The following is a 26,729-nucleotide window of genomic DNA, read 5'->3' as shown; positions in this document are numbered from 1 at the left end:
GTACTGATCAAACCTGAATGAAATATAACGGTGTCATTTTTTTGTAGCTGAAGTCTCTGATTGAGAGAAATGCAAAGGCATTTGTCAGTCTGTTTGAGCCACCCAACAAGCAAAAGCTTCCTCTCTTCAAGATGAACTTGACCTTTGAGAACGAAAAGATGGACTTCTATCCCAGCTTTCAGGATCTGGAGAAGGCTGTGTTAGATATTCTAAACTCAATTATCAATACTATGCAGGTATGCAAAGGTTATGTTTATTTAACTGTACCTACTTTACATTATTTTTTACAGTGTATTTACAAAAGTGAGTTAAATAAAATTTTTCATAAAAAAACAAACTTATATTGTTCAATGCAAATAAATGTCACAAAAGTGTATAATTCCTTTTTTTCATAATCCTTATTTTAATCAATGCAGTTGTTTTAAAATTTAATTAGTTTGGATTCTTCTAGAATTAAGTTAATTTCTAGTTTATGTCACCCTTTTTTTGTACTGTAAGAATATAATCTTATAATTGTAACCACAAAAAATATATACTAGTTTGCTAAAGTTTCCATTAGACAAATATGACCTTGCATCTTTTCATAAAATATTCATTTTCATATTCACTAAGAATCATGGTATTTAAACATCTTACTATTCCACAGAAAGTCGAGACTCAATCCTGGTTTGATGAGGCCAGTTCTTCAGTGGTTGATGCTAAACTGGCAGACCATATTGTCACATGGGCACAGACTACGTTGAGGAATGCTCTTTGCAAAAACCTAGAGGCACCCATGAAACAATTTCAGCAATTTTGTGAGCTTCTTGCATATATTTTTATCTTAATCTTAATATCAAATATTTAAAAACCTGCATTATCTTCTGTGAATTACCACAATGGTTCATGATGACCTGCTTGTTCATTTACCCCAAAATGTTTTTTTCTTTTTTTTTCTGTAGTTGACAAATATGATTGGCTAATGAATGGGAGTGCACAAAATCTGGTAAAGAATTATTTGGAGGAAGAGCACAGTTTTGAAGAGTATACTGAGGTAAGTGAACATTTAACGCAGAGCCAATTACAGTACGTTAATGTGTTGCAGTGCATCTGACTGTGCTCTTTTATCTTAGCAAGTGAAAGTGTTTCGTGCACTGTCCAAAGAGGTTTCCAGCCTCCCCTCTGTGGCTCATTTTGACATGATCCGCTTAGACTGTGAGGATTTCAAACAGGGGCTATCAAAGAAAGCACAGACTTTTGCTCAAATCCTTGAGGGGCGACTGATCAGCACACACCGTGAACAATGTCTTCAGTAAGACTATTTAGACTTTTTTTCTTTGTATTTCCTCCTTAATTTAATTAATCAATTTTTGTATCGGAAATTTGCAGAAATATTATCATAATTGTCTTTTTTTTTAAGAATCTGTAAAGATTTTGAGACCATTCGGGACAGGTCTATAAGCACTCCAACTACAACAGAATACATGATAGAGATGATTGCGTATGTTGCTCATGCAAAGAGCAAGGGAATTGAAGAGCTCCACAGTAGGATAATGGTGAGTACTTAACATTTTATTTTTAACAACTCCGAACTTTTATTAATGACCCCAAAAATAATAACAGGAATAATCAATATTTTGTCTAGGATGTGCATCGTAGATTAAATTTCCTACTGGATGTACACATATTTGGTGCAGAAGACCTGGAAATTCATTCAACAGTACTGCTCTGGCCTCAAAAAATTATTAAAACTTTTGAGCTCAGCACTGAGGTAATGTTTGCCTGTCACTAATGATTCACATTTGGCCACATCTAGATGTAATCTATGACAAATGAAAGTATTGAAAGCTATGTGATTCTGTCCCACTCATAGTTGTTTTGGTTTTGTGGTACAGGTGTTAGAACAAGCCAAGCAGAAAGGACAGCAGGAGCTGCATAGCAAAAGAGAGAAACTGAACCTGGAGCTGGAGAAACTTGCCAGAAGGACTGAGGAGTTTGAAGAATGTTCAAAGCTGGAAATGATGCAGCAGGTAAAAACAACATACCAAAAAAAAGATGCTAATTATAAGAAGAGTTCCCTTAAATGATGATACCCCCCTCTTTTATTTGTTCAGTATGTGACAGATGTAAAAACACTGCAGAAAAAGCTTCAGGAAGCCGAGGAGTCAATTGTCTTCATCAACAAAGAAGAGTCTCTGTACAACTGGGACCTAACTGTTTATCCAGCAGTGGATATGATAAAGGAGAGCAGTGAGCCATATCAAAAGATGTTTGGACTTGTACTAAAATGGCAGCGTACTGAGAAGAGGTTTGATCAATCATCAGTGTATTGTTTTACTTCAGTCCTTTTATTGAGAAGATGCAGTGTTTTGACTCTGACATTGTTATGGACTGAATTTCTTTGTCTAACTTAATGCAATGTGTGTCTTTTCTTTTATCTTTGATCATGTTTAGATGGATGGATGGTTCATTTTTAGATTTGAATGGTGAAAGCATTGAGGCAGAGGTGGGTGAGTTTTTCCAAGAAATGTACAAGAGTCTAAAGTTTTTCCAGCAGAAACAGAAGAAGGCTGAGCAGGAAAAAGCGAGTAAAGAGGCAGCTGTAAAGACAGAGCCTGAAGAAGAAGATGAGGAAAAACAGGAGAGTCCTAGTGCTGTAGTCTGCAGCAAAGTCATTGAGCAAATAAAAGAATTTAAGGTGCATACAAATAACACATTTCTGTATTTTATATACGTTTATTTCCGTTTCAAAGAACTTGTTAATATTTATTTCGCTAGCATGGGGTGATTTTTAAAATGTTTTTATAATTTTCTGTTCACAGGAGCACATCCCAACCGTGTCCATACTGTGTAATCCTGGAATGAGAGCTAGACACTGGGAACAGATGTCAAAGATTGTGAATTCTGACATGATGCCCAACTCAGGCACCACACTGCGTAAAGTTCTAAAACAGAACCTCACCTCTTACATGGAGCAGCTTGAGACCATCAGTGCTGCTGCCAGCAAAGTAAAATATTCAAATTATAACAATTCTATAATCTGGCATTGCCATATAAAATGTTTAATGAAATATTTTTACAAAATTCCCTAAAAATGAAGCCAAGTATCTCAGATAAACTTTAAAATAAATGATTAAATTATTTTAAAATATATTTTAAGACAAATTACTGATACAGTCATTCTTTTTATATTCAGGAATTCTCTTTGGAGAGGGCCATGCTGAATATGAAGGAGGTTTGGGATGCTACATCTTTTCATCATAATCCTTATAGGGAGTCTGGTGTGTCTATCCTTGCTGCGGTGGATGAAATCCAGACCATGTTGGATGATCAGATAGTGAAAACCCAGACCATGAGGAGTTCCCCATTTATCAAGCCCTTTGAGGCAGAGATCAAGGTAATTTGGTCCTGTTTATACTGCGAATGCACATTTTTATATTAGGAAATTATCAATGAATTATTTGTTGGGGCAAGGTGTTTGACAATTACAATTATCAAAATTTTTGCTTTTCTGCATTGTGTCTATCTTGATTTTATGCTCTATAAATAAAATTGTTGATCACTGTTGCTGCCTAGGCCTGGGAGGAATGTTTGATCCATATCCAGGACACCATAGATGAGTGGCTGAAGGTACAGGCCCAGTGGCTCTACTTGGAGCCCATTTTCAGCTCACAGGATATCATGCAACAGATGCCTGAAGAGGGACGCCTATTCCAGACGGTGGATAAACACTGGAAGGAAGTTATGAAGCATTGTGTAAAAGACTCAAAGGTCATTATTACATGGTATCACTCCAAAATAACATCAACCTGTTTTTTTTCCCACATCCAGTAATCCCCCGTTTATCGTAGTGGTTACGTTCCAAAAAAACTAAAAACAGATAAAACATAAACAGATAAACAGATGCCACCCCAAAAATGCTATTTTATGTATACAGTACTGTATTAACATTTTACTTTATTTTATAACTAATAACACATTTTTTTTTTTAAATGTCATTATTTCAACATAAGACTCCATAAAAACAAAAAACAATTCCCTATAAGTTTTTTGGTCTATCGTGCTATCCACCGGAGGCCAGGAAAAATCATCGAAGCAAATTAGTGGCAAATTATGTGGCAAATGCAATTCCGTGATAAACCAGTGGGGGCACGAGATTCGAACCATGGTAAAGCGGTGGATTACTGTACTTTTAAAGCCTTTTTAAACTTGAGCACAGTGATCTTGTGTGTTGCAGGTTTTACCAGCAACGTCACTACCTGGCTTACTTGAGAAGCTTCGGGACTCAAATAACCTTCTGGACAAAATTATGAAGGGACTAAATGCTTATCTTGAGAAGAAAAGATTATTCTTTCCACGGTAGAAGGCTTTATTATATTTGTATAAAGCCTGTGTTTCAAGCTATATAAATTGTTTTACATTTAAATTTATCCCTAAATTTAACTTTCTTTTTAATTCTTCTTCAATCCGTCAGTTTTTTCTTCCTGTCAAATGACGAAATGTTGGAGATCCTCTCTGAAACCAAGGACCCACTTCGTGTACAGCCTCATCTGAAGAAGTGCTTTGAGGGCATCGCCAAACTGGATTTTCTGCCCAACTTAGACATCCAGGCCATGTATAGTAGTGAGGGTGAGCGAGTGGGCCTGATTCAGCTTATCTCCACTTCAGAGGCACGGGGAGCGGTGGAGAAGTGGCTTGTACAGGTGGAGGATCTCATGCTGCGTAGTGTTAGGGATGTAATTGACAAAGCAAGGCTGGTAAGATATTTAATACAAATGTATTTTTTTATTACTTTCATACTCAAGACAAAGTCTCTATTGTTATCAAATCTTTTTAGCAACAAATATTTAGTAACAAATATACATTTATACAGTCTCCTCGGAACATCATCAGTAAAATTTAATAAGCCTGTTACTGAAGCAGCCATGCAAACCATAACACTACCTCCATCATGCTTGTGTCTCCATACAATGAGCCTGTATGTGATGGATCATAAGCACATTTTTTTTATTTGGGCTTCAGAAATCTATGTCTTTGAGAATTCAAATCTGACTTTCCGCCTCTTACTGCTACTCAGTGATGTGCATCTAGTGGTGTATATGTCGGGTGTGACTGGAGGGTGGACTAATGAACCCCACACAAAAAAAAAAAACCCTCCTGCTGTTCCAATACTTTTGGAGGAGACTGTATCTCTTTTTGTGCATTTGTTTTTTGCAGTTTTCTAAAGTACTGTTGATATTTGTACTAGCTTTTAACCTTTTAATATTGCACCACAGGCTTACCCAGAGTCCAAGAGGAGTCAGTGGGTTTGTGATTGGCCTGGCCAGGTGGTGCTCTGTACCTCTCAAATATACTGGACTCTAGAAGTACATGAAGCTATCAAGAGTGGAAATAATGTAAGGAAATCACAAACAGCAATTACCACAGCATGAGTATTTTTGAAGCACAAATGTTAAAATAGTGTGTTTTGTTTTCGTTGGCAGGGTCTGAAAACCTATTATGATCAGCTACAGAACCAATTGAATGACATTGTGGAGCTAGTCAGGGGAAAACTGCCCAAACAGACTCGTACTACTTTAGGAGCACTGGTCACTATAGATGTGCATGCCCGTGATGTTGTAATGGAAATGATTCAGAAAGGTTGTTTATTTTAATTCATAAATAGATGATTTTTATATTTACTTAACTGTACAGTGTTTTGTTAAATATTTTCTATTTATGGTTTTACATATAGGCTAAAATAATAAAATGTTATTTGTAATTACTGTGCCATTCTTTTTAATTCTTTTTTGTTTTATTTGTTTCTCGTAGGTGTTTCTTGTGAGACAGACTTTCAGTGGTTAGCGCAGCTACGTTACTACTGGACAAATGAAAATGTTCGCGTCTGCATCATAAACTGTGATGTCAAGTATGCTTATGAGTACTTGGGAAACTCGCCTCGTCTTGTCATCACACCTTTAACAGACCGATGCTACCGAACTTTGGTAAACCTGAACACTGGCACCAATCACTCTAATTATCATCTTGTTAATCATAGATCATAATCATTTTGTTGAAGGGAAAAATAAACACAGTTTAAAAACTCCTGGCAAAACATGTGAAATCAACATTTCATTCATCTAAGTTTAATGTCTCTCTTGCAGATTGGAGCATTTTACCTGAATTTAGGTGGTGCTCCAGAAGGTCCTGCAGGAACAGGAAAGACAGAGACCACTAAAGACTTAGCCAAAGCCCTTGCTGTCCAGTGCGTAGTGTTCAACTGCTCTGATGGACTTGACTACTTAGCCATGGGGAAGGTAAATAGAGTGCCCGAGAAATAATGACAGGATCTATAGAAGGGAACATTACTTGACTAATGTAGCTTTATCTTCTTTGATTTGACTTGTTTCTGTTACACGTTGCAGTTCTTTAAGGGATTGGCATCCTCAGGGGCATGGGCATGCTTTGATGAGTTTAACCGTATTGAGCTGGAGGTGCTTTCTGTGGTGGCACAGCAAATCTTGTGCATTCAGAGAGCCATTGAGGCAGGGCTGGAGGTTTTTGATTTTGAGGGTACAGAGCTTCGTCTCAATCCCAATTGCTTTGTAGCCATCACTATGAACCCTGGATATGCAGGAAGGTCAGAGCTTCCTGATAATCTCAAAGTAAGAACCTTGCTGGCTTTCTTTTTATGATTGGTTAATTGAGTTTTCTGAATTACTATTATTTTTTGTGTACTAATAAATGCTAATATAGCTCTCCTTTGTGTTTTTTAGGTTTTGTTTAGAACAGTGGCAATGATGGTACCTAACTACGCTCTGATTGCAGAGATCTCCCTGTATTCTTATGGCTTCTTAAATGCCAAACCACTCTCAGTAAAGATAGTAATGACATACAGGTTGTGCTCTGAGCAGTTGTCCTCCCAGTTCCACTACGATTATGGAATGAGAGCTGTGAAAGCTGTACTGGTGGCAGCAGGGAACCTCAAACTCAAATTTCCAAATGAAAATGAAGATATTCTTGTAAGGATAATATATATATATATATATATATATATATTTAATTCATTAAACTCTTATACTTGGGTCATGACTGAGGTTCTGTATTTTTCTGGTTAGCTTCTACGGTCTATCAAGGATGTGAATGAGCCCAAATTTCTCTCCCATGATATCCCTCTCTTTAATGGAATTACCAGTGATCTCTTCCCTGGAATTTCTCTGCCCGTGGCCGACTATCGTGTGAGTATTTAGTGGTTTAATAATATTTGTTCAGATTAGAATGTTCTTCATGTCTAACATTTTTGTAATTATTCCTTTATGTTTCAGCTTCTTCTTGATTGTGCTCATGAAAGCTGTATAAACCACAATGTTCAGCCTGTGAAAATTTTCCTGGATAAAATTATCCAGACTTATGAGATGATGGTTGTACGCCATGGGTAGGTGTATCTTTCACAAAGCAGCTAATATGCTCAATCTAGATTTACCCAAGTTTAGCTTTTAGCTGTATCTGTGCGAGGATCTATAACCAGGATTTAATGAGCAAATGCATAATTGCTTTTTAGGCCCAATAGATGCATTCAAGCAATTTGTACTATTTATCAAGTACATTAACGCCAACCATGCTGTAACACTATCACTTAATACAGAAGGATGAAAGCAAATAGTGGTGCAAAATGTCAAAATCACTAAATTATGACAATACTGTATACGATGACAGTACTCTGCATTTATTTTAGGTTCATGCTTGTTGGTGAACCTTTTGCTGGCAAAACCAAAGTGCTCCATGTTTTAGCAGACACACTTACACTTATGAATAAGAGGGGTTACAATGAAGAGGAGAGAGTCCAATATATTACTGTCAACCCTAAATCCATTACAATGGGCCAGCTTTTTGGTCAGTTTGACCCAGTGTCTCATGAGGTAGGTATCATTCTGCCAAATAAGTTATAACTCTAAAGCGTGTCTTGTATAAACAGCATTTCTTTTTTAGTGGACAGATGGAATTGTGGCAAATGCGTTTCGAGAGTTTGCCTCAGCAGAGACCCCAGACAGGAAGTGGGTGGTGTTTGATGGGCCAATTGACACACTGTGGATTGAGAGCATGAATACTGTGCTGGATGACAACAAAAAGGTAAGCTTTGGATCTAAAATAAATTTCTTTTAATATAAAGATATGTGCGTGTGTGTGTTTAATGGTGTAGATATTTTATATAAAATATCCAATATTCCATAGTTCCATATTCCACAAAACCTTGATACATTGTTTAATCATTACAAAGTGTATCATCAGATGACAAATTAATATTTGTCTTGCAGTTGTGTCTCATGAGTGGAGAAATTATCCAGATGTCTAATCAAATGAGTCTGATTTTCGAAGCGATGGATCTATCACAGGCCTCAGTAAGATAAATAGATTATTGATTTCTTCACTATTATTTAATATGTATTGTCTTATATACTATGCAAAATTAATCTTAATTGTAAAGGGTGATTAATGAAATCTTTTGAGGATTATCTGACCAGGTTGAGGTATACTGTTAATTCAATTCAATACATTTTTATTTGTATAGCAATTTTAACAATGAACATTGTCTCAAAGCAGCTTTACACATATAATGTGGTAACAGACATGAATAGGATGTTCTTACTGTGTCTGTTACATTAGTTAGGAGCGGTATTGACTTTCTGTTTTAGCCAGCCACAGTAAGCCGTTGTGGAATGATCTACATGGAACCCTCTCAGCTGGGATGGTCCCCTCTGGTGTCATCCTGGTTAAAAACACTACCTCAGCCTCTTCAGACTGAGGAGTATTCCACATTGCTGCTGGAGCTATTTAATTGGCTGATCCCTCCAGCACATAGTATGTTAAGGAAAAACTGTAAGGTATGTGTATCTTTGTTAAACTTCACTGAACTGAATTAAGTGGTGTTAATTAACATTGTATTTCACTCTGTTATCACATTGTTTAGAAAATGTATTGCCAAATGATTGCTCATTTAATAAGCCCTGATCATCTGTTTCTGATTTAGGAGGTAGTCTCCACCAGTAACAGCAATACAGTAGTGTCCCTTACACGACTTTTTGTAATGCTTCTTACGGAACCTGTAAACGAAGAACCTGGAAACAAGAATATTCGTACATGGATCATGGCATGTATTCATTTGTAACTTGTGAAAATGGCAAAATCTTACTTTTACAATTTTATCTGACATTATAGTGGATTATCTTCACATCACCACATATATATTGATTTATTATGTCCTCATAAATTGTTTACACAGGCTGCCTTTGCTTTTTCTTTGGTCTGGTCTGTTGGTGGAAGCTGTGATGGTGACAGTCGTGAAAGGTTTGACAAGTTTCTGAGGGAAATCTTAATAGGACAATCAGAGAAGCACCCCATCCCTGCTGCTGTTTCAAAATGGGAATGCCCTTTTGATGAAAAGGGTCTTGTTTACGACTATTATTATGAGGTGTGTAATGAAATTACTGAATTACTTTGTTATTACACTAAGACAGCTCAATGGCTATTTGAAAAAAGGTGCATGACCCTAACTCATGACCTTTTTTGTTCAAATTTCCAGTTCAAAGGGAAAGGCCATTGGATTCATTGGAATGAATCAATAAAGAATGTCACATTAGGGGACAAGAACACCAAAGTGCAAGACATCATTGTCCCTACAATTGACACTGTGCGCTACACGTACCTAATGGACCGCTGTATTAATTATGGAATGTAAGTGGGTAGTTCTAGTCTTAAAAATGAGCATTTTTTGAATATGTAGAGCTTATTTTTATATCGTATTAATAACTGATTAAATAATAACTTTTTTTGACTCATATTTTGATAGTATAGATTTTTTATATATTGCATGCTGTATGCAATTTTCACATACATTTCACATATAAAGCTAAATTGTGTTTATGATTACAATGAATAAAATACTTAAAATCTGACATTTCTGTGATTATATGTAGGCCTCTTCTGTTTGTTGGACCCACTGGCACTGGAAAGTCTGTCTATGTGAAGGAAAAACTGATGAACAACCTAGACAAAGAGCACTACCTTCCATTCTTTGTTAACTTTTCAGCTCGCACTACTGCTAACCAGACTCAGGTAACTGCGAGGATAAATTGTTTAAAATATGCCAATCTTACCAGATCTCCAGCCATGTTTGTTAGTTTTTTTCCTCCTTTTTAGAACATAATTATGTCCAGACTGGATAAGAGGAGAAAAGGGGTATTTGGCCCTCCGATGGGAAAGAAATGCATTATTTTTGTGGATGATATGAACATGCCAGCAATGGAAGTGTTTGGTGCACAGCCTCCAATTGAGCTGCTTCGTCAGTATTTTGACCATGGGAACTGGTATGTTTAGGATTATCTATTTGTATATGATTCTTTTCTAAAAGAAAGTTTTAGTATGTTAAAAGTGTGTTGATCTTTCAGGTATGACCTAAAAGACACCTCCAATATCAGTTTGGTTGATCTGCAACTAATCGCAGCTATGGGTCCACCTGGTGGTGGAAGGAATGCAGTGACCTCTCGTTTTCTGCGCCACTTTAACATTTGCAGTATCAATGCCTTTAGTGATGATACCATGTTACGAATATTTTCCAGTGTGGTTGCATTTTGCTTCCGTAACAATGGTTTCCCATCTGACTGCCTCATCATAGGCAACCAGATTGTTTCTGCTACCTTGGAGGTAAATCAAAAAACTGTATCATCATTTGAGATTCAGTTTGTTTGCAATCTTAGTTTAGAGTGAGAATGCCCCATCAATTATTGTAACATAATAGCACTCTGTGTTTTGTTTCTGTGACATAAACAGGTTTATAAAAAAGCAATGCAAAACCTCCTTCCCACCCCAGCAAAATCTCATTACACATTCAACCTGAGGGATTTTTCACGTGTAGTGCAGGGCTGTCTGCTGCTAAAGAAGGAATCCCTGGAGAGCAAGCACACCTTGATTCGCCTCTTTGTTCACGAGGTGTTTCGAGTCTTTTACGATCGATTGGTGGATGACGGGGACCAAGCCTGGCTCTACAAACTAATGAAGGAAATAGTAAAAGAACATTTTAAAGAAAACTTTGACACAGTCTTTGAGCACCTCAGATCGGACAAAAAAGCTGTAAGTACAAAGTAGGTGATTTGGAAGAAGGTTATCTTAATTTAAAAATATTAACTGGCAATGTGTTATATATGCACCCTAGTTGTGTGAAGAGGACATGAGGAGCTTGTTATTTGGAGACTATATGACTCCTGATGTGGATCCCAGTGACAGATTATATGCAGAGGTTCCCAACTTGGAGATCTTCAGTGAGGTGGTGGAGTCCTGTCTGGCAGAATACAACCAGACACACAAAAACCATATGAACCTGGTCATTTTCCGGTAACTACTTTTTAATCAAATATGATTAAAAGCAATAAGAACAATATTTAGAAAAGTATGCACACAAAACATTGGGATGGGGGATGGCAGAGCTACATGTTATATATTTCTTTTTCTAAAAAAAAACTAAGAACCTGGAAGTACAGTCAACCCCTGATAATTTTAAGATAATCCGCAACTTGCTGCTTGTTAGGTTCCAGAGTGGAACCCGCAGCTCGGAAAATTTGCGGGTTCCACTCTGGAACCTAACAAGCAGCAAGTTGCGGATTATCTTAAAATTCACGGAAATCCGCAGTGGGGCCGAATGTTCAGGAACTATAGGAATAACATTTTAAATTATGTTTTTACTAACAAATTTCATAAAATATTCAAAAACACATTATTGCATTAAAGTGACATAATGTCTAGAAGAATTCACTAAGGAACAATTGGAATTCGCGGATTTTATGAACTCATCTTAGAACGTAACCCCTTGCGAGTTCCAGGGGCCCACTGTAATCAAAACATTTTTTTATTATTATTTTTTTTAAAATCCACTACTGAATGAGAAAAATATTGAGTAGAGTTTTTAGTTTTATTCTCAGTACAGGCAATAGAACTAAAAACTCTACTCAATATTTTTCTCATTCAGTAGTGGATGTGCAGTTGTTACTAAAATATAAATGATAAATTACACTAAATATAAATTAGACTGAAAAGGCATAAACAGCTGTATTGTTTTGTGGCAGCTATGTCCTAGAGCACTTGTCCAGAATCAGTCGTGTGCTTAAGCAGCCTGGAGGAAATGCTCTGCTGGTGGGAGTTGGTGGAAGTGGCCGTCAGTCCATCACTAAGCTGGCCACCTCAATGGCTGGCATGACCTTCTTCCAGCCTGAAATTTCTAAGAACTATGGAATGAATGAGTGGCGAGATGACCTTAAGGTAATATGTGATTAATGTCATGTAAGACATAAATGTAAATCGACAAAAATATTTTGTGCACCAATAATTAAAATCTTTGTCTTATCATCAGGTATTGGTGAAAAATGCTGGTGTGAAGGGACAGAAGACAGTGTTCCTACTTACAGATGCTCAGATAAAAGAGGAGGCCTTTTTAGAAGATGTGGACAGTCTGTTAAACACAGGCGAGGTTCCAAACATATTTGCTGTGGATGAAAAGCCAGAGATTATAGAGGTAATGTATAACAATAATAAGTATTGATGTTTCAAGCCTGTCATTTTCTATTTTCGAATTTGTGTGATATTACACAGTGTGATGTATTCCTTCTCCCTTTCATGTGTATCTCAGGCAGTGCGGCCCATAGCCCAAGGTCGAAATAGGAATGTAGAGTTTAGCCCTCTGGCTTTGTTTGCCTACTTTGTTAACCGCTGCAAAGAGAACTTGCACATAGTGGTGGCATTCAGCCCTATTGGAGATTCCTTTAGAAACCGTCTGAGGCAATTCCCATCTCTAATCAACTGCTGCACAATCAACTGGTTCCAGGTAAGAAAATTTAGCTGTAGTGGTTGCAAAAAAATAAATACAGTGAATACATCATTGTACAGGTGGAAATCCTATATATTTTGGATATACTTGTACTCCTTTTAACATTTATTCCTAATAGCCATGGCCAGAAGAAGCACTGGAGCGAGTCGCTACCAAGTTTTTAGAGACAATAGAGATGAGTGAGCATGAACGGTTAGAAGTTATGTTAATCTGCAAAACGTTCCATACTTCTGCTACTGAGCTGTCCAAAAGGTATGTAAAACCGAGCATACCATGTGTCAATTTTTACATGAATTTAATACACATTTAATAATTTTTTGATATTTCCAGGTTTCTGTCTGAGCTTGGTCGTCATAATTATGTGACTCCCACTTCCTACTTGGAGCTCATAGCTGCATTTAGGCTGCTTCTTACACAGAAACGGGACACTGTAATGGATGCAAAAAGGAGGTATACTAATGGATTGGACAAACTGGCTTTTGCTGAGTCCCAGGTATATTCAATTGTGTTTTCTGACTTATGCATTTCATGCTTTTTATATTTACAACACTTTTTTTTTTTTTTTTTTACAAACCTAGGTTATAGTTTTTTTTAATAAAGAAAGTTACTGATTATTTGCATTTCATTAGGTGGGGGAAATGAAGCAGGAGCTTGTGGATCTTCAGCCCAAACTAGAACAGGCCAAGATAGAGAACATGAATATAATGAAGGTGAAAATATAAGAGAAAGCTAAAATATAGGATACGCCAAGACATCTTCTCAGTGTCTCTAAGAGGATACTTAATATGCTGATTAAATATGCATATTTGTTGATTTTCAATAAAATCACATTATAATATTTTTGTGTTACAGGTGATTGAGGTGGAGTCTGTGGAAGTGGAGGCTAAGAGTAAAATTGTGCGTGTGGATGAGGAGGCGGCTACTCAAAAAGCAAATGAAGCACAGGCCCTAAAAACCGAGTGTGAGAGTGACCTTGCAGAGGCCATCCCTGCTCTGGAGGCCGCACTCTCTGCTCTAAATACTCTGAAGGTATCAAAATCTGTGTCCTCCTGAGATTCGCCAAAAACCTGCTTTAAATTACAATACAGAAAATTATGAAGATTGTTATTATTTACTCATAATTATTATTTTTTGCTTCTAGCCCTCTGACATTACAATTGTTAAGTCTATGAAAAACCCTCCATCTGGAGTGAAGCTTGTGATGGCAGGAGTGTGTGTAATGAAGGATATCAAGCCTGATAAAATCGCTGACCCTTCTGGAACAGGAAAGAAGGTGAACAAATCGATTCAGCAAATCTGGTTTTAAATTGATAACCTGTTGATTTACTTTGTTAACCACATATCATCATCCTTATCTACAGGTAGAAGACTACTGGGGTCCTAGCAAGAAACTGCTGGGTGACATGAATTTCCTCAGGGACCTGAAAGAATATGATAAGGACAATATTCCTGTAAGTATATGTAAGGCTGGTATGACCATGACCATTACTCTTTGGTCGTATACTGTATATACTGTATACAAATTAAATAACACTTTGTGACAGGTACAAGTCATGCTCAAAATTCGCAGTGAGTATATGACCAACCCTGATTTTGACCCCACCAAAGTGGCCAAGGCTTCTTCTGCAGCTGAGGGGCTGTGTAAATGGATCACTGCTATGGAGGTTTATGACAGAGTGGCAAAGGTGTGTGTTTGTGAATCATTCCATTTATTACATATTTGATCTTTACTGCTCTCTTTTAGTGCTAACTGATGCGTTTAGGTTCATCTGGCTTTATTCTTAGTTAAAAGTATTTGCTTTTAATCTAATAAATTGCTTTTACTTATTGGGTTTTTTTTTTCATTCGTTTACTTTCTTCCCAGTTAATTTATCAGTTAAATGTTTTTTGTAGTAAGATGCTTAGTCCTGAAGAAAACTGAAGGTAATGTTGTAATTAATGTAATTATAGGTAGTGGCTCCAAAGAAGGCTAATCTGGCTTTGGCAGAGCAGTCACTGGCTGACACTATGGCCCTGCTGAATCAAAAGAGAGCAGAACTGAAAGAAGTGGAGGACCGCTTAGCCTCCCTGCAGAAGACACTGGAAGAGAAAACTGAAGAGAAAGCTCAACTGGAATTCCAGGTGGACCTTTGTGCCCGTAAACTGGAGAGAGCTGAAAAGCTCATCGGGGGCTTAGGAGGAGAAAAGACTAGGTCGGTATAATATTTGCGAAAAATGTAATTAGAGACTTAACATTTCATTTGAAATTCCATTCTGGATATTAACAGATGTGTTTGTGTTATTTAGGTGGTCTAAAGCTGCAGATGACCTTCAGAACACATATGATAATTTGACAGGGGACGTGCTGATATCTGCTGGTGTAATTGCTTACCTCGGAGCCTTCACTGCTGGCTTCCGCCAAGAATGCACTAAAGATTGGACTACGCTTTGTAAGGTACTAAACCCACTGACAAAATGCAACTATGACACTATGTTTTAACTAGCACCATCAGGTTAATAACCCCAACATTTTATTTTTAAATATCTGTCCAGTGTGGTTTCCTTTACCTTTCAAATTTTACATTACTAAATATGTTGAAAAAAATAAACAACATCTTTGCATTATTATCCAGTCGGACAGTTCTCATTCTGAGTTGCTTGATTGTCCAGTTCAAATAAGGTGTGTAACCATCCTATGAAAACAGCTGCAGTAATGAATATGCTTGTTTCAGTCCAAGAAGATCCCATCCTCAGATGACTTCTCTCTGAGTAAAACCCTTGGGGATCCTATCAAGATCAGGGCCTGGAACATCTCAGGCCTACCCACTGACAGCTTTTCAATCGACAATGGAGTCATAGTGAGCAACTCCAGAAGATGGTACTTCTACACAAACATTGTACACAAAGCAAAACATTTAAATATTCTCTTTTTAGGATCTGCCGATGATGTTTTGGTGTCAATGCATATTGAAATATTTTTTGCAGGCCTTTGATGATTGACCCACAGGGTCAGGCCAACAAATGGGTGAAAAACTCAGAGAGAGAGAACAATCTTAATGTGATAAAACTTACTGATGCGGACTATATGAGGACTCTGGAGAACTGCATACAGTTTGGAACTCCACTGCTGTTAGAGAATGTTGGAGAAGAACTGGATCCCTCAATAGAGCCCTTACTGCTTAAACAGATATTTAAACAAGGTAAGTGGTGTCATTAATTTATTGATTTAAATTCATACAATTGAAAATTAGAAAACATTGTTCTATTGTCTAAATTTAGGAGGTATAGACTGCATTAGGCTGGGGGAAAATGTGATTGAGTACTCCAGGGACTTCCGCTTTTATATCACTACTAAGCTCAGAAACCCTCATTACCTGCCTGAGCTAGCTACCAAAGTGTCCCTGCTCAACTTCATGATCACTCCAGAGGGTCTGGAGGACCAGCTGCTTGGCATTGTGGTGGCGAAAGAGAGGTGATGAAATTCACAAACACAGAAATATCAGAGGATTTATATAAGTGAGAGAAAAAGCTACTAATTCAGTTTGCCTACATATAGTATATAAGGCAATGAGCCTTAAAAAAAAGAAAAAAACCCAAATATATATATTTTTATGTAAATATATATATATATATATATATATATATATATATATATATATATATATATATATATATATATATACACACACACACACACACACACACACTGGCGATCAAAATTAGAGAACAATTTATAAACAATTGAACAATTCAGAAATAATGTCATCTTCACTGCTTAACAGTTTTTGTCCTGTCTATACCATGCTACCAGAACACCTTTTCCACAAAATAACTAAGGCATTTCCAAAAAAAACATTATTTTCCAGAAAACACACTGATCAAAATTAGAGAACAACAATGACTGTAGCATGGAAAAAGATTACAACAAAATTTTCTGAAGGTTACAACAGTCAGCAATTAGTAGGAAGTGTACAGGCCTCTGCTCTAAATGACTTCAGCACATCTGCGGCCACAGGACAGCACTAGTCTCTCACACTGCTCTGGTGTGATTTTGGTCCACTCTTCTTCCAGTCTCCTCCACAGTTCGGTGACTGTAGTGGGTTTCTTGGCCATAACTTTGTCGCCAAGGATTTTCCAGAGGTTCTCTATTGGGTTGAGATCAGGACTCTGGGCAGGCCATTTCATTATTTCAATGTTTTCAGTTTCAAGGAACTGCTTTACCCGTTTTGCTGTGTGACATGGAGCGTTGTCCTGCATGAACACTGCCGGCTGATTGGGTAATGAATGCAGGGAAGGAACCCTATGTTGTTGAAGAAGGTTCTGATAAACATTTGCATTTACTCTGCCATGTAGTTGTATAAGAGCTGCAAAAAACATGCCCCAAACCATGACACTTCCTCCTCCACTTTTTACTGACTTCTTTACACACTTTGGGTTTAGTCTTTCTCCAGTTTGTCGCCGAACATAATGTTTCCCATCGGACCCAAATAAATTATACTTGCTTTCCTCACTAAAGTAAACTTTGGACCAGTTCTCCTCTGTCCAAACAACATGCTCCTCAGCAAATCTTAGTCTAGCCTTTTGATTCTTTCTGCTAGTGAGAGCTTTGGTCACTGCAGAGGGGGCTTTCAGTCCAAATGCTCTTAAACGTTGAGACACTGTATGACGAGACAGATCCTTACCTTGTTCAGCGGTGAACTGGTGAGCAATTCCAGCTGCAGTGTGGAAACGATTGCCCATTGAGATCCTCCGCAGTATCCTGTCCTCTCTTGTATTTGTCTTCCTTGGACGTCCAACCTTCTTGTCTTCCTATGGCTTATAGGGTCATCCCTTTGGCCTTCATCAGGACAACCTGCTGCTGGAGGCTTTCAGTCACTTTAGAACGGCCCACCATCTTGCAGAGTTAGTGAAACTGGAAGTTAGGCTGCCAGTTAAATAGGGGTTGACAGATAATCAAGGAAATTAGCACCAGGTACTAGATTAACACCAATAACTGAGAGGTATCTGAAAGTGTTCCCTAATTTTGATCAGTGTATTTTCTGGAAAATAATTTTTTTTTTTTAAATGCCTTAGTTATTTTGTGGAAAAGGTGTTCTGGTAGCATGGTATAGACAGGACAAAAACTCCCTCAACTGTTGAGCAGTGAAGATAACATTATTTCTGAATTGTTCAATTGTTTATAAATTGTTCTCTAATTTTGATCGCCAGTGTGTGTGTGTGTGTGTGTGTGTGTGTGTGTGTGTGTGTATGTATGTGTATATATATATATATACTGTATATATGTCCATTCAATAGTGAAAAGTTTATTTTAAGAGGTTGATCTTAGTATGCTTTTACAGCCTGTCTTCTCAACATTCTTGAATATTATTGTGTATACTTAACATTTGTTTCATAGGCCAGAGTTGGAAGAGGAGAGAAATGCACTCATTCTTCAATCTGCTGCCAATAAGAAGCAGCTGAAGGAGATTGAGGACAAAATCCTGGAGACTTTACAGTCCTCAGAGGGGAATATACTGGAGGACGAGAGTGCTATTCAGATCCTAGACTCCGCAAAGATAATGTCTGATGATATCTCCGTGAAACAGCAGGTCTGGTGCTGAGAAACAGTGGTTTTAAAGATGTTGCAGTGTTGTGACAGTGACTGATTTCAACTTTGTGACCTTTCAGATCGCAGAGAAGACTGAAATTAAAATAGCAGAGTCAAGGGAAGGCTACAGAGCTATTGCCAAGCACTCATCCATCCTATTTTTCAGCATTGCTGACCTGGCCAACATTGACCCTATGTATCAATACTCACTTAGTTGGTTTGTCAACCTATATATTAACTCCATCCAGGACAGGTAGCTAAATATATTTTTATGAACTTATTTATTTGAGCACTTTACAGGTTTTAAAAGTATTTTTTCTATCTATATGGCACATGCTAATTAGTTTGCACTGTATGTTTTAGTAACAAGTCAAAGATTCTAGAAAAGAGACTGAGATACCTGACTGACCACTTTACCTACAACCTTTACTGCAATGTGTGTCGCTCTATCTTTGAAAAGGACAAACTTCTCTTCTCCTTCCTTCTGTGCTGCAATCTGCTCTTGTACGTCATGGTATCAACTTTGAGTAAACCGTGTTTTTTTTTATGAATTAATAATAATTATAATGAAATTGATTGATGCTTTTAGAATAATGAAACAACATGACTTCTCTTTTAAACTGTGGTTATAATTGTCTCTCTGTTTTAATCAGGGCCAAGAAGGAGGTTAAGTACTCAGAGTTCATGTTCCTGCTCACAGGTGGAGTTGGTCTGCAGAATAATGTGCCCAATCCTGATCCCAGCTGGCTCCAAGAAAAGAGCTGGGATGAGATCTGTCGAGCCAGTGAGCTGCCTGGCCTGCAGGGCCTTCGGTCTGTATTTTTTATTTATAAATTCTTTTGTAAGCTTAACGTGCTTCAAAATATATCTAAGTTATAAAAGTTTTATTGTTAATTTCATGTTTTGCATGTCTTTCCCATGAATGTATAGGGAGAGTGTTATGAAGTCACCCGAAAGCTTACGGCCTATTTATGAGAGTAAGGAGCCTTTTAACACTCCGTTACCGAGCCCATGGTGTGACAAACTTAATGACTTTCAGAAAATAATCATCTACCGCTGCCTCAGGCCGGATAAAGTGAGATTTTCACTTACTGTATATTCACTCATACATTATATTTAATTATACTTAAATATTAGTTATTTATAAATATATAAATTTTTTTTTTACAATTACTAACAGATTGAACCAGCCATTACTAGCTATGTGGCTGAAAAACTGGGTAAAATGTTTGTTGAACCACCGCCTTTTGATCTGAGTAGAAGCTACAATGATTCCAATTCTACGATTCCACTGGTGTTTGTGCTCTCACCAGGAGCAGACCCTATGGCCAGTAAGTATTGTCCGTTACTGTAAAAAAGAACTATTGTCCTGGTCATATCTCACTTACTGACTGTTAAATCCTCTTTTCCTTCACAGGTTTACTGAAGTTTGCAAATGACAAGAATATGGGTGGTACAAAGTTCAAGTCAATTTCTCTTGGACAGGGTCAGGGTCCTATAGCAGTAAATATGATTCAGTCTGCTATGAACGAAGGCACATGGGTGTGTCTACAAAACTGCCACCTGGCTGTATCTTGGATGTCCACACTTGAGAAGATCTGTGAAGACTTCAACCCAGACACATGCCACCTGGACTTTCGCCTCTGGCTCACCAGCTACCCTTCACCCATGGTGTTTATATATTTTAGTATTCTGCTAAAAGATTGTACATATTCTGTATATAAAGAAAGATACATCTGTGTTTGTGTCCCCATTATTTGTCTAATAATTTATATTGCATTCTCCCCCCCAAAAATTCCATCTGGCATGTTTGCTGTAACAGTTCCCAGTGACCATCCTGCAGAATGGAGTGAAGATGACAAATGAGCCTCCCACAGGTCTTAGGTTGAATCTGCTACAGTCCTACCTATCAGACCCTATCTCAGAACCTGAGTTCTTCTCAGCATGTCCGGACAAAGAAGCTGTGAGTGTAGACACTTTGTGTTCATTAATTTTTATTTTTATTTTTTTTTTACACACAAAGTCATGACAAAGACAAATCCCCTTTGTTTTCACAGGTTTGGGAAAAGCTTCTGTATGGAGTTTGTTTCTTCCATGCCCTTGTCCAGGAAAGAAAGAAATTTGGACCACTCGGTTGGAACATTCCATATGGATTTAATGAATCAGATTTGCGTATCAGCATCAGGCAGTTGCAGGTAAAGACTCTTTCATACATCAATAAATATATTAGTATATACTGTATATAAATAAATTATTTATATTGAAACTGTCATAGCTGGCTTTGTGAGTAGTTTTGTAAAATTCTCATTCCCCAAATTAGCTGCGCATAATATAGATTGCAGCAAAACGAACATTTGTGCTTGATCCTGTATTTCTTTTCTGCAGCTCTTTGTGAATCAATATGAGGAAGTTCCTTTTGAAGCCATTACATATCTGACTGGCGAGTGTAACTATGGTGGGCGCGTGACAGATGACTGGGACCGCCGCCTCCTCCTGACCATTCTGGCTGACTTCTACAATAACGACATCATCAAGAACCCCCGCTACAAGTTCTCTCCTAGTGGAAAATACTATGCACCTCCAAAGTCCAATTATGAAGACTATGTGGAGTTTATTAAGGTAAGGAAAATGATTGATAACACTATATGCACAGATCAACATATACAATATTTTTTAAACCAGAAGAGATATGTTAAGTAAAATAATATGTAAAGTTAAATTCTTTGAATACTTGCAGATTTTGCCATCCACCCAGCATCCAGAGGTGTTTGGTATGCATGAAAATGTGGACATCTCTAAAGATCTGCAACAGACTAAACTCCTGTTTGACTCCCTCATCCTGACTCAGGGAGGTGGCTCAAAGGGAGGCGGAAGTTCTGCAAGTGACAACAGCCTGCTGGATATTGCGAGTGACATTCTGTCTAAAGTAATCACCCATACTATGATTTCTATTATGTAATAAGTATGTCTTATGTAAAACAGTGCATTGTAATGAAGTATTTTGTTGTCAAATATCTAGCTACCAGAAAACTTTAATATCGAGGCTGCTCTTGACAAATTCCCAGTGCAGTATGAAGAGAGCATGAACACAGTGCTTGTACAGGAAATGGAACGATATAATAAGTAAGTCCTTTAAAACTGTCTAGGATTCATTTGCTTTTTTGATTTTGCCCATTTGATTTTTTATGTAAATAATATTGTACGTCCTTTTCTTCTTCAGTTTGTGCAAAACAATTTCTGAGAGCCTCCAGAATCTGTTAAAGGCCATTAAGGGGCTTGTCATAATGGATGCTGAGCTGGAGGAAATAGCAAACAGCTTGCTTGTAGGAAAAGTGCCAGAGAAGTGGGCAAAGCGCTCCTACCCCAGTCTGAAGCCCCTGGGCAGCTACATGACCGACTTTCTTGCTAGGCTTAAGTTTTTGCAGGTGAGAAAAGAAGATAGTACAGCTCATATAAGTAAAGTTTTCTAAATGTATAACTTATGCGTAACTTAAATGCAACAAATATAGTCATGTGATACAAAACGTTTAGATGGTCTATCAAAATAGTTATATAATGTTATCACTGTGTTATTGTCTCTAGTAATTAAAGGGCTTTTTGTGCATTCTTTTAGGACTGGTATGACACAAACAAGCCCTGTGTTTTCTGGCTGTCTGGTTTCTTCTTTACGCAAGCTTTCCTGACAGGAGCCATGCAAAATTATGCCAGAAAATACTCCATCCCCATTGACCTCCTTGTATTTGACTATGAGGTATTCTGTGACAAAATACTTTATATGCTTCTATACTCTGCTAGCAGAGAGTTTTTAATATCATGTAAACAAAACATTCTAGTTGTTCTTGATCTACCACTGATTACTTTACCCAGGTTATGCCGTTTGATACCTCAGCCACCTCCCCTGAAGATGGAGTCTACACTCACGGCCTTTTCTTGGATGGAGCTCGCTGGGATAGAGAAAGGTTTGTTTATTTGAAAACAACCCATACTGTATATCTGCAATGTATTCTACATTTTAATTGAACCTATTTTGAGAATCTCCACATTTTCTTTACATGCAGTGGTGTTTTAGCTGAACAGTACCCCAAAATCCTATTTGACTCACTCCCTATTATATGGATAAAGCCAAGTGAGTAAACATCAAAATATTCTAAAAAAAAAATAGCTTAAATATCATTAGCCAACATTTTGCCATGAAAATTCTTGATTTTATTGACTGTGTTTTGATTTTCATATTCCAGCGGATAAGCGGGTTATGCCGGAAGCTCAGAACATGTATATCTGTCCTCTCTACAAGACCAGTGAGCGTAAAGGAACTTTATCCACCACAGGTCACTCCACTAACTATGTCATCTCTATGACTCTGCCTACGGGCCAGCGGCCACAGCACTGGATTAAGAGAGGTGTAGCTATGCTTTGCCAGCTTGACGATTAATGACATACACTTTGACCTTGAATTTATTTAAATAAGTCGACTTACTGTTAAATGATTTCCTGCATGTAATAAATGAGTGTTTCTACTGAAGCTAAATCTTTTGTGCTTAAAACATATTTAAATCCTTGCACTATGGTTTACAATGGCTTTCCTGTTGCCAGCCTTGATATGCTATACCGCAGTATGTTAGTTGAATTGTGTGGTCCATGTCAGAAAGGGGTTGGGTGGACTAGTCTCATGATTGCATATATTTAACTGTCAGGATATAAATAGGTGTGTGTCTGCCATGAGCCTGAAATGCTCTGAGGTTATAAGTGCAACACAATACAGCAGTGTCCGTTGTCGAAACGTAAAACATTTGCATCTGAATCTGTATATGTAAAAACATGTTCTTCCGGGAAAAGTGTACAAGATCAGTGGCGTGCTGCATGACCTGAATGTTGCTGCCTGGCATTAATGTGTTTCAAACTGTTAGTAATAAACAATTTAGGCACACAGAGTTTGAGAGTCAATTGCTTGGCAGTAATGGTTATACCTCATATGTTTGAATTCATTGTATAAAGGCTTTTTGCTTGATTACTAAAGATATAGTACAGCTATTTTTACACAATACCGCACAAATGTTTTGCTATGATCCAAGTACTTTGGCTATCTTTACAGACAGTGTGTATAGAAAATGAGATAAAACTCCACATATTCTCCATGTTTATTGGTCATAACTAGTAGTGGACAGTTAGGAAGAAAATGTAAGTTATTATTGTACTTAAGTAGCTTTTTGTGTATCTCTACCTTACTGAAGTATTTCCATTTGGGGAGACTTTAACTTCACTACATGTCAAAGTCAAATATCTTAATTTTTAACTACATTTTGTGAAATCAGTCGTTCCTTTTTATTTGTGAGTGGATAGAAACATAACCGGTCAAGCATGCAGCAAGTCAAAAACCAGGGAAGAGCACGCGCTCTCTTTTCAACTTGTTTTAAATGCTGCTTGGTGGTATCTAGTTAGTATAAACAGTTCAACAGCAAGCCTAACATTTTGAGAGTAATAAATAATGGAAGAAACTACTGAATCTGACTTGCTACAACACCCTTGGTCTTATTTGCACCATTTTTTAAAAAAAGTACATGGTTTGTTTTTACTTCATTCACCACTGGTCATAACAATGCATACTTGCCTAAGGCCTGAAGTATGCCTAAATTATGCATTGTTCACAGTCAGCCTACACTAGAATTCTTTGACCATGAAGAATTTTTTTTTACAGCCGTGTGCAGGTCTGATCAGTTTTTGTTGGTCCTTTTATAAAATCTTTAGAAAAGTATAAATGTTTATCAATCAGTTTTGGAAGTGCTGATTTTCTCCGTATCTGCATGTGTATGCTGCTAAAAGGCAGTAATCACCAGTGCAATGCAATGCATTGCTGATATTCACTAAAACCCACACAACTTCCTAAGAGCCACAGCTCACAGAGAGGAAACTGCAAAATGACTAGTATGCTACTAAAAAAAAAAAAAAAAGACTAAAAAGAAACATAGAAAAGGCCAAAATATAAAGAAAAAAAAGAGTCTTTACCAATAAGGTGTTAGAAAAGCAGATATATTCTGATATGTTCTTTGCTACACTGACTCAAGATTACATTTTTGTTACTGCTCACCATCACTGCACACCTCATCATTATTTATCTGTAATAAATAGACATTCGGTGCCACACAGATGAGGATGGATTCCCTCTTAAGTCTGGCTCCTCTTAATATTTCTTCCTCATGCCATCTCAGGAGTTTTTTCCTTGCCACAGTTGCCACTGGCTCACTCATTAGGGACAAACTTAGACTTATAAAGAATTCTTTATTACAGCATTATCTGTATAAAGAAATCAGGTCAAGTTTTAATTGTCATTCAACCATATATAGCTGACGCAGTATACAGTGAATTACGACAATATTTCTCCAGAACCTTCGAGCTACATAAAACAACATAGAGCTACAAAAACACACTGAAGCAAGTTGTCCTATACACATAAAGTGCATCATGTGCAACTTGGTGCCATTAAACCTTCTATACAGTATGTTATACAGTGCAATGTGCATTAAACAAGAGTATGTAAGAGTGTATGTGAAAATAAACACAATATGTAAACACAAAAGCTTATGCAAAGCAGTCAACTGGATGTGCAAAAACAGCGCAGCGTGGAAACAGTTATGTAGTTATAATAAAATAATAATATAACATGGGTTGTACTGAAGACATGGATGTGTAAAATAAATACGAAGTGTGTGTTTTGATTTGTAGCAGCTCAGTAACACAATTAAGTGAGTGTGTGTGTGTGTGTGTGTGTGTGTGTGTGTGTGTGTGTGTGTGTGTGTGTGTGTGTGTGTGTGTGTGTGTGTGTGAATTTCAGTTCTAGTTCAGTTCTGTGTGTTGTACAGCGTGAAAATGACAGTAAAATGTAAAAAGGTGAATATTTTTGTTCACCATTAATGTCTATTCAAGTAATATTCAGTTCTGTCATTTGTGCTTTCTTGGCTTATGGCTAATGTATGCATAGGCTATGGTTACATGTCTAATTGAATTAATTGACTTCATCTTGAAACAGGTATGGATTACTATATTTATTATTTTTATATTCAATTTTCTTTACTGCCATTTGTATAAACTGTTTACATATTTTTCTTTACAAATATTCTTCTTCTTCTTTCGGCTGCTCCCATTAGGGGTCGCCACAGCAGATCATCCGTCTCCATACCACCCTGTCCTCTACATCTGCCTCTTTCACACTACCTGCATGTCTTCCCTCACCACATCCATGAACCTCCTCCTTGGCCTTCCTCTTTTCCTCCTACCTGGTGGCTCCATCTTCAGCATTTTTCTACCAATATAATTCGTGTCCCTTCTCTGCACATGTCCAAACCATCTCAATCTCGCCTCCCTCACCTTGTCACCAAAACATCCTACATGTGCTGTCCCTCTAATAAACTCATTTCTAATCTTGTCCATCCTCGTCACTCCCAACGAAAACCTTAACATTTTCAGCTCTGCTACCTCCAGCTCCATCTCCTGTCTTTTACTCAATGCCACTGTCTCTAATCCATACAACATCGCAGGTCTCACCACAGTCCTATAAACTTTCCCTTTCATTCTTGCAGATACCCTACTATCACAAATCACTCCTGTCACTCTTCTCCACCCACTCCACCCTGCCTGCACTCTTTTCTTTACTTCTCTAACACACTCTCCATTACTTTGCACTGTTGACCCCAGGTACCTGAACTCCTCCACCTTCTCCACCTCTTCTCCCTGCAACCGCATCACTCCACTGCCCTCCCTCTCATTCACACACATGTACTCTGTCTTACTCCTACTGACTTTCATTCCCCTTCTCTCAAGCGCATATCTCCACCTCTCCAGGCTCTTCTCAACCTGCTCTCTACTCTCACCACAAATCACAATATCATCTGCAAACATCATAGTCCAGGGAGACTCCTGTCTGACCTCGTCCGTCAACCTGTCCATCACCACTGCAAACAGGAAAGGGCTCAGGGCCGATCCTTGATGCAGTCCAACCTTCACCCTGAACCAGTCTGTCGTACCTACTGCACACTTCACTGCCGTCACACTGTCCTCATACATGTCCTGCACCACCCTCACATACTTCTCTGACACACCTGACTTCCTCATACAATACCACAACTCCTCTCTCGGCACCCTGTCGTACGCTTTCTCTAAATCCACAAATACACAATGCAGCTCCTTCTGTCCTTCTCTATACTTCTCCATCAACATCCTCAAAGCAAATAAGGCATCTGTGGTGCTCTTCCTCGGCATGAAACCATACTGTTGCTCACAGATGGTCACCTCTTCTCTCAGCCTGGCTTCCACTACTCTTTCCCATAACTTCATGGT

General features: G+C 37.8%; 1 protein-coding gene across 1 annotated transcript in view; it reads left to right on the top strand.

The window, feature by feature from the left end:
• LOC310714813 (dynein axonemal heavy chain 12-like) overlaps window positions 1-22,920 on the top strand; it is a 28,559-nt gene extending 5,639 nt beyond the window's left edge. Inside the window, exons 9-74 of the mRNA XM_083520737.1 lie at window positions 48-236; window positions 647-797; window positions 942-1,033; window positions 1,113-1,291; window positions 1,400-1,535; window positions 1,625-1,750; window positions 1,875-2,009; window positions 2,094-2,287; window positions 2,434-2,677; window positions 2,802-2,987; window positions 3,176-3,376; window positions 3,556-3,750; window positions 4,217-4,338; window positions 4,454-4,736; window positions 5,256-5,375; window positions 5,463-5,619; window positions 5,791-5,963; window positions 6,123-6,275; window positions 6,384-6,623; window positions 6,735-6,980; window positions 7,077-7,196; window positions 7,284-7,393; window positions 7,694-7,877; window positions 7,948-8,088; window positions 8,274-8,357; window positions 8,652-8,840; window positions 8,987-9,106; window positions 9,239-9,427; window positions 9,539-9,690; window positions 9,933-10,071; window positions 10,156-10,322; window positions 10,404-10,659; window positions 10,786-11,085; window positions 11,168-11,346; window positions 12,075-12,267; window positions 12,359-12,520; window positions 12,635-12,829; window positions 12,951-13,084; window positions 13,163-13,325; window positions 13,462-13,542; window positions 13,685-13,861; window positions 13,974-14,105; window positions 14,194-14,283; window positions 14,377-14,517; window positions 14,783-15,024; window positions 15,119-15,266; window positions 15,544-15,689; window positions 15,797-16,011; window positions 16,091-16,283; window positions 18,207-18,399; window positions 18,479-18,651; window positions 18,762-18,902; window positions 19,052-19,210; window positions 19,329-19,473; window positions 19,579-19,729; window positions 19,816-20,069; window positions 20,221-20,361; window positions 20,456-20,593; window positions 20,784-21,017; window positions 21,136-21,324; window positions 21,418-21,521; window positions 21,619-21,823; window positions 22,012-22,149; window positions 22,266-22,357; window positions 22,457-22,524; window positions 22,637-22,920. Of these exons, the coding sequence (XP_083376863.1) occupies window positions 48-236; window positions 647-797; window positions 942-1,033; window positions 1,113-1,291; window positions 1,400-1,535; window positions 1,625-1,750; window positions 1,875-2,009; window positions 2,094-2,287; window positions 2,434-2,677; window positions 2,802-2,987; window positions 3,176-3,376; window positions 3,556-3,750; window positions 4,217-4,338; window positions 4,454-4,736; window positions 5,256-5,375; window positions 5,463-5,619; window positions 5,791-5,963; window positions 6,123-6,275; window positions 6,384-6,623; window positions 6,735-6,980; window positions 7,077-7,196; window positions 7,284-7,393; window positions 7,694-7,877; window positions 7,948-8,088; window positions 8,274-8,357; window positions 8,652-8,840; window positions 8,987-9,106; window positions 9,239-9,427; window positions 9,539-9,690; window positions 9,933-10,071; window positions 10,156-10,322; window positions 10,404-10,659; window positions 10,786-11,085; window positions 11,168-11,346; window positions 12,075-12,267; window positions 12,359-12,520; window positions 12,635-12,829; window positions 12,951-13,084; window positions 13,163-13,325; window positions 13,462-13,542; window positions 13,685-13,861; window positions 13,974-14,105; window positions 14,194-14,283; window positions 14,377-14,517; window positions 14,783-15,024; window positions 15,119-15,266; window positions 15,544-15,689; window positions 15,797-16,011; window positions 16,091-16,283; window positions 18,207-18,399; window positions 18,479-18,651; window positions 18,762-18,902; window positions 19,052-19,210; window positions 19,329-19,473; window positions 19,579-19,729; window positions 19,816-20,069; window positions 20,221-20,361; window positions 20,456-20,593; window positions 20,784-21,017; window positions 21,136-21,324; window positions 21,418-21,521; window positions 21,619-21,823; window positions 22,012-22,149; window positions 22,266-22,357; window positions 22,457-22,524; window positions 22,637-22,830 (10,983 nt within the window). The 3' untranslated portion in view covers window positions 22,831-22,920. The remainder of the gene's footprint in view (window positions 1-47; window positions 237-646; window positions 798-941; window positions 1,034-1,112; window positions 1,292-1,399; window positions 1,536-1,624; window positions 1,751-1,874; window positions 2,010-2,093; window positions 2,288-2,433; window positions 2,678-2,801; window positions 2,988-3,175; window positions 3,377-3,555; window positions 3,751-4,216; window positions 4,339-4,453; window positions 4,737-5,255; window positions 5,376-5,462; window positions 5,620-5,790; window positions 5,964-6,122; window positions 6,276-6,383; window positions 6,624-6,734; window positions 6,981-7,076; window positions 7,197-7,283; window positions 7,394-7,693; window positions 7,878-7,947; window positions 8,089-8,273; window positions 8,358-8,651; window positions 8,841-8,986; window positions 9,107-9,238; window positions 9,428-9,538; window positions 9,691-9,932; window positions 10,072-10,155; window positions 10,323-10,403; window positions 10,660-10,785; window positions 11,086-11,167; window positions 11,347-12,074; window positions 12,268-12,358; window positions 12,521-12,634; window positions 12,830-12,950; window positions 13,085-13,162; window positions 13,326-13,461; window positions 13,543-13,684; window positions 13,862-13,973; window positions 14,106-14,193; window positions 14,284-14,376; window positions 14,518-14,782; window positions 15,025-15,118; window positions 15,267-15,543; window positions 15,690-15,796; window positions 16,012-16,090; window positions 16,284-18,206; window positions 18,400-18,478; window positions 18,652-18,761; window positions 18,903-19,051; window positions 19,211-19,328; window positions 19,474-19,578; window positions 19,730-19,815; window positions 20,070-20,220; window positions 20,362-20,455; window positions 20,594-20,783; window positions 21,018-21,135; window positions 21,325-21,417; window positions 21,522-21,618; window positions 21,824-22,011; window positions 22,150-22,265; window positions 22,358-22,456; window positions 22,525-22,636) is intronic.
• The last annotated feature ends 3,809 nt before the right edge of the window (window positions 22,921-26,729 follow it).

Source organism: Silurus aristotelis (genome assembly GCF_946808225.1).
Source record: "Silurus aristotelis genome assembly, chromosome: 19".
NCBI lineage: Eukaryota > Metazoa > Chordata > Actinopteri > Siluriformes > Siluridae > Silurus > Silurus aristotelis.
This window is presented reverse-complemented; position numbering and strand designations above follow the sequence as displayed.